At 40.6% G+C, this 6,661-nt stretch overlaps 1 protein-coding gene across 1 annotated transcript; it reads left to right on the forward strand.

Annotated features, from left to right (window-relative positions):
- Positions 1–577: 577 nt before the first annotated feature.
- LOC119421159 (centriolar coiled-coil protein of 110 kDa-like) lies at positions 578–6,329 on the forward strand. The gene is made up of 11 exons (XM_037688547.1): positions 578–816; positions 1,769–1,879; positions 2,636–2,660; positions 2,907–4,049; positions 4,210–4,337; positions 4,575–4,752; positions 5,022–5,131; positions 5,632–5,748; positions 5,861–5,962; positions 6,043–6,159; positions 6,252–6,329. Exons 1-11 carry the CDS (start codon positions 649–651, stop codon positions 6,327–6,329), a joined length of 2,277 nt encoding a protein of 758 aa, XP_037544475.1. The 5' UTR covers positions 578–648.
- Positions 6,330–6,661: the final 332 nt, after the last annotated feature.

Consider the following 6,661-nt stretch of genomic DNA (forward strand, 5'->3'; position numbering starts at 1 on the left):
ACAGAGAATGCGTAATAAAACCGCTGAAACTCTTGTTGAGGTCAGGCAAAAGATATTCTGACGACTTAATGTGTGTTTGAGCAACAGTCTGCTTTATAAACTTTTCTGTATTTTCTTATTTCAAAGTCAATTCTTGTTCAGACTTTTTTTTTTTTTACTGATTTAATGGATTTTGATCAAATGTATTACTAAGAAAAATAAAATTAAAATGTTGCTGATGGAAATTAAGGTATTAATGCAAATGTGTATTTTTGTCTTTTAAATGTTTATATTTTTTCTTGTCCTTTAGGTCATGCATATCTAAATTCAACATAAATGTAATTGAGCAAAGGTAATTTATAGTTCCATAGAAATAACTTGACATAATAAATAACAGTTAAAGAACAAGATTTTTGATATATTTTTAAAAATATAAATATTGACCTCTATTAGCACCTGGCTAAAACTATTTTTTAAATTTTGGCCTGCTTGTCTAACTTGAGTTTGACACCCCTGGTGCAGATGATTCATTCTGTTTTTCCCATTACAGTTTCGTGCTGTAGTCACATTCTCACAGAGTTGTAATCTAGTCCTCTTTCATCTTCCCTGTTGGATCTGAACAGTTTGGCGACGAGGCTACATGGTGTGTGTTTCCTGTCCAGAGAGCGGATGTGTGGGTGTTCGGGGATGGAGAGCTACGAGGAGTTTTGTCTACAGAGTTTGGCCTCACTGCAGGAGGAGGGAAAACTCAAGAGGAAGACATGCGAGCCATTGTGTTCACTGCAAGCAGCTCACTCTGTCATCTACTTTCATGGAAAAGCCATTCTTTCACCTCTGGTAAGGAAGTTGCTAAGATCATGTCATGATACGGTGCTAGAATGGAACCAAACGCAGGCAGGAGACAGGTGGATGAGGCTAAAATCTTAAAATTTATTAACAAAATTATCCAGAATATAAGGTAAGAACAAAACTTCATAAAGCAAGAGGACTTCATAAAGAAGTGTGGAAACAAGGAGTTGTGCGAGGCGTTAAGGAGATACAGATGTGCTGATTACTCACGTAATACAAGTGGTAGCTAAATGTACAACTCAAGACTGAGTAACTGAAAAATGCTTATGTACATTTTAAAACAAGAGAAAACCAAATAAAATAATCAAAAAACAACATCAATATTTCTATTTTTGCTTGATGAAATGCTCATTTAGTTTCCTCTCTCGCTTTCTGCTGAAGTTGCAATTTTGCATTCCTTTTTTACGCATCTTCCACTTCTCAGTTACAATGACCCAAAAAAAAAAAAAAAAAACCTATGAGAAACGTTCTGAAAAATTCTCTGTAAGAACTATAGTGCCTGACACCTTCGTAAAACATCAGCGCTCATAACCTAACATATACTGTACCTCCAACAGCTGATAGCTTGTTCTTATAGGAAATGCACATGAACAATGTGTAACAATAAAAATAACATCCCATTGAAAGGAGTTGGCTCTACCTGTGATTTTCTTGCTAACACAAGTCAAAAGGTCTCCTGCGAGAAGAGTCTAATTAAATCAGCAGTTGGCACAGTAAAGACAGGCCAAGTCAGGAATGCCTGGAAAACGTATTTGTTCCTGACTGCTGACAAAATAGATTCTTTGAAATACTCTCACGATGGAGAAGCCGGTGTCAGGATCTCCTCTGCTGACATGTGGATGCTACAAAATCAATACCAAGCTTTTTCTTTTCTTCTGATAGGAACAATGTCATAAAAACGTTCTAAAAATCCCTAACTATATGCATTTATGTTTTTCAGCTGAGTGCAGAGCAGCGCAGTGAGATGTGTCGCTACAGACGAAGGGCAATCCTGCTGGATCTGGACAGACAGAACAAGCAGAGAGACAAGCTGCAGAACCTGTCGGATCAGGTCAGTGGCACAGAGTAGGGTTCTGGACACAGGCCTGTGGAGTGTTCCAGTGGAAATAAGAAACTAAAACACTGAAGTCAGGTCTATCATGTATGTAATATGTTGTGAGCATTATAAATATGTAGCAATCTCTCATACTAATGCTAATGAAAATCAGTGTCGATAGTGCTTCATTAATTGAAAAAATATAACCAGTTTTCTGTTTTTCCTGTAATGAAATATTTTCATATTTATGCCTCACTTAGGGATCAAGCTAAGTACCAAGGTGTAGCACAAAATGTAAGTTAGTCTTTGTCCCAGTCTCTGTGACATCTGCAGAGTTGAATACAAAGTGTCACTCTTTGACCACGGGGTTGATATTTACGGGTTTTTTCTTACCTGATTTGTCACGTTTTGTTAAATATTTATTTTAATCAATATTTTTCTTTTCCAAATTTTCTCTGTTAATTGACCATCTTTAAATGAAAGTAGGTCTGTAGGACTTTGTATTGTGATATTTTTTACGGGCGGCGTAGTTGGTAGAGCTGCTGCCTCTCAGCGAGAAGGTCGCAGGATCGAATCCCGTCCAGGGGGATGGGGGGTGGATTTCTGGGTGGAGTTTGTGTTTTCTCTGTGCATGTATGGGTTTTCTCGGGGTAATCCGGTTTCCTCCCACAGACCAAAAACATGTATGTCAGGCTGATTGGTAACTCTAAATTGCCCCTGGTGGTTGTTTGTCTCGTTTGTCTCTATGTGTCCCACTGATGGACTTACCAGTTACAACCTGTCCAGGGTGTACCCCGTCTCATGCACAGTGACTGCTGGAAATGGGCACCAGTGGCCCCCATGACCCGAAAAGGAAGAAGCGGGTAAAGATAATAGATGGATGGACCTTTTTCTCCCACTGAATACGAATGAAGATGTGACAAAATCTAGACAGGTTTAATCTAAATGGACTGGGACAAATAATTTCAAGGATTTTTACATAAATTAGTCACTCTGTATGACAGGCTCATTATTTGTTCTTATTTCTCACAGGCATATGAAGCATCAAGTGAAGTGAAGTTGCCAGTTTCTAAATCTGCGACAGTCATTGGTTATACTCTGGTTAATGACTCGCCTGGAATTACCAAAGATCCCGGATCTAGACCAAAGGCAGTAGTTGAGCAGCCCGTCACGCCACCCCTTGAGATTCCCATCTTCAATGGTTGCAAAGTAGATGTAAAGATACAGAAGCAACAGAGGAGTGAGGAGGATGAGGATGAAGAGGAGGACGATGAAGACATTAGCTTGGACAGCCTTCTTAAAAGATCAAGAGAGTTTGTGAAGCAGAAGCAGAGTCAGCAGGGATCGAAAGTTGCCCTCTCAGTCAGCCAGACTCCCCCATCTGAGGCTGCTTCTGTCAAAGAGCAGCTGAGCTGTAGCCCTATGAGGGACACAGGAGTTGAGTTTGGATTCAGTCTGCACCATAGCCCAGTTGGCCCACCTCCAATCCAGCACCAGTCTTTTTATGACCCCAATCCGCACAAATCTGTCGCACTCGCATCTAGTAAACAAGAACGATATGCTCGTCTTCCAAGTCCAGAGTCCTGCGTTAGTCCTCGTCCTTGTAGACGCAAACAACGGCCGGTTTCTACAGGAAACATCCACATGACATTTCCCATTGGACCAGCAGACCTTGTCCCTCAAAGCCCGGGGAAGCCAGGAGAAGGTGCTAGCATGGCAGATTGGGAGGAGTCGAGTTCAATGTCAACCGGTCTGTGGAGTTTTGAGAAGAGGGACAATGCTTCCAGGTCTGGAAACCAGCGATCTAGTCACTGCATTGCCAGTCCAGTGCAGGAGAATGGAGGCCCTGTTAGTGCCTCTGTACCCAGCTGCATGATACACCATGATCACCAGACTGTGGGATTTCGCCGGCGCTGCCACACGTTGGACAGCCAGCTGAATACATACCAGTCTGAAGCCGAGCCTGTGGACCGCAGCCAGGAAAGGGTCCCTCGCTTCATGGCAGGTGTTATGTGGCTGGGTCCAAATAGGCACACCCCTGCAACTCCTTTAAACCAGTCATACAAGGTTGAAAATCCATCACCAACTCTTCTGAGATCCTTGATGACTCCTGATGAATCTCATGGGTCAAACAATGGCAGGAAAACTCCAACTGTTCTGAGAAAAACAGCTGAAGCACAATCCAGCAAGACAGGTGAGTCTTAAATCATCTGTGCATAATCTTTTTATTTTACTTTTTAGCTGAAATTGTGTTTTTTTTACTACAATTTTTCTCCATTTCCTTATATCTCAGCTTTTGAAATGGAAAAACAAACATGATTGTGCCTGTTTATATTTTTCTACAGGCGTGGAGGAGGCCCAGTGGCGAACTCAGGCTCTGGAGGACATACAAAGGCGTCTAGAAGAGGAACATACCATGCAAATGTCTCTGCTCCTTGCTGAGCACGAGAAGGAGCAACAGCGCCTCCGTCTGGTCAGCATAAAGAATCACACATTGGCTATTTTACCTCCAAGTGGATAGTAAAACTATACATGTTAATTTGTTTTTCACTTTTTTCCTCAGTTAATAAAACAACAAAAACATGTTTTTTAATGCAAAATGGAAATTGTTTACATCACATTTGAAAGTAATGGTATATGCTATATGATATATGTATGTTAGATATTTAATTTGAAAAGCAATCTTTCTGTTTGATATGCTTGTGTTTAGGAACTTGAGGAGAGAGAGAGAGAACTGAAAGAGCAGGAGAGTGTGCGGCCTGTAAGTGGGGACTCCTGTGTTTGGACCTACAGGTCTGTGAGTGGCAGCTGCCCTGTTATGAGCCCCTCCTGCCCAAGACTGAGTCCCATCCACACCCCGTCTGAACAGTCGGCTGGACACACATTAGGTACTAGTTCACCCACTCCTGTGTTTTATTTTTTGGTCTTTTTTAAAATTCCTAATATTTACTGTACGCTACGTTCAAGATAACTAGACAAATATATTCTGTATATTTCAACAAAATGACAACATATTTTCATAATTTACTGAAAATAAGAGTGTCTTGTTTCCTGAAGTCTCTTAGTAAAGTTACAAAAATTAAGAAGTTTTGTTAAATATAATATTTGTTGCGCATTAACTGACTATGTTGAAAGTATTTGATGTTTCTTTTCACAGGTTTTCCCAGTTCAAGTCCATCCAGTATTATATCTCCCTCTATCCAGCCTGCTGTTTGTCTGTGGGGCTCTTCTTGGACAGCTAACAAACCGCGGGCAAGGCTAAGTTTGGTAGGTTTACTTTTAACCGAGAGTAAATGTTTGTACCTGAACCTAAAATATCTGTCAAGTTGCAGACTAAACTATGATAAACCTGGTTGTCTTGTTGAAAGAACTGTGAATATTGATTAGATTGAAAAATGAATATTTGCATCAATGGTACATTTTTTTTGGTCAATAAGACAATGTTATGGATACAGATGTACCATTATAGATGCTGATCTTTTGCTTAAAACAGCCCAGTGGTTTGACTCACTTTTGAAATGTAAAACTAATGTCTATCTCCAAATGCAAAATTAAACAAATCTTTTCAAACACAAGTACATGGCTCCTAGCCACTATGTTATTTAGATTTTTTTTAACTTGGGGTTTGACACAAAATGAAGAATCTTAGCGCATCTTTATGGAAATCCTAAAGCTTTAGTGGATGCTCCTTTTCTACACAATACTGAACTGTTCAGCTTTCACCATCTTTGTTTTTACAGTCATGTTTTCTTTGCTGTGAACTGCAGGTTTTGACCACGAAGCTTCAGGGAGCGTTTTGTCAGATTGGCGCCATCATTCGTGGATTCCTCATTCGGCGACTGCTCAAAACAGAGAAGATCAAACAACTGCGCCAAACCGTCCTGGTGCGATCACACAAAAGAGGGCACAGTTAAATAAGAACACTGTTGTTAGTGAATTATTTTTGATGGTGTTTGTGCCTGAGGAAAAACCCTTACATATTGGTGTTGTGTTCAGGATACGCAGGAATTCATCCGTTCATTTGAGACTGAAGCTGCACAGAAGAGAGGGGCCTACTCAGCACAAGACCTCTCCCTGCAGGAGAGAGTGCGAGCCCAGGTAATAATCTGTGAATTATCTCTGTGCACAGCAGACAGCCTCTTTTCTTTGTGTTTATGTGTGCACCTGATGCCCCACAGTTGCGTGCAGCCTTGTATGATGTCCACGACATCTTCTTTGAAATGTCTTTGAGAGATCGATTAGCAGTTCTGCAGCAGGACCGGGAGCTACGTGCTGAGAGGAAGCTTCGAGACCTGGTAACCTGAAACATTTTTCTTCTTGTTGTAAGATGAATTTTTTGTAAAAACCAAGATTAGCGTTTGCGTTTTAACATTTTCCTCCCCTGCAGGAGAAAGCCAAATCTGCCAAAGAGAGAGCTTCTCTCTCTGCTGCCACACAGCGGTCTCTGGACAGGAAGAAGAGGTGAGACAGGAAGTAAACAACACAGCTGTGCATGTCATATTGGACAAGGTTAAATTTGTCTTTATTTTATCAGGAGTTCCAGCAATTAGAATCAGAATCAACTTTATTGTCATTAATAATAATATTGTCATTAAGTACAACGAAATACATTTCAGTGCGGTCGTCCAAAGAAAACAAGGGTAGACGGAGCAGAGACTGCAGCTTCGCTGTGAAGCACTGCCCTTATCGTTTAGATAAGGAAAGGGACAAAAAACAAGGAAAGGGACAAAAAACACGAGAGAAGGTATATATATATATATATATATATACTTGTTGGGCTATGTAAACAACACAGCT

This window comes from Nematolebias whitei, chromosome 15, assembly GCF_014905685.2.
Source record: "Nematolebias whitei isolate Nwh7 chromosome 15, NemWhi1, whole genome shotgun sequence".
Lineage (NCBI taxonomy): Eukaryota > Metazoa > Chordata > Actinopteri > Cyprinodontiformes > Rivulidae > Nematolebias > Nematolebias whitei.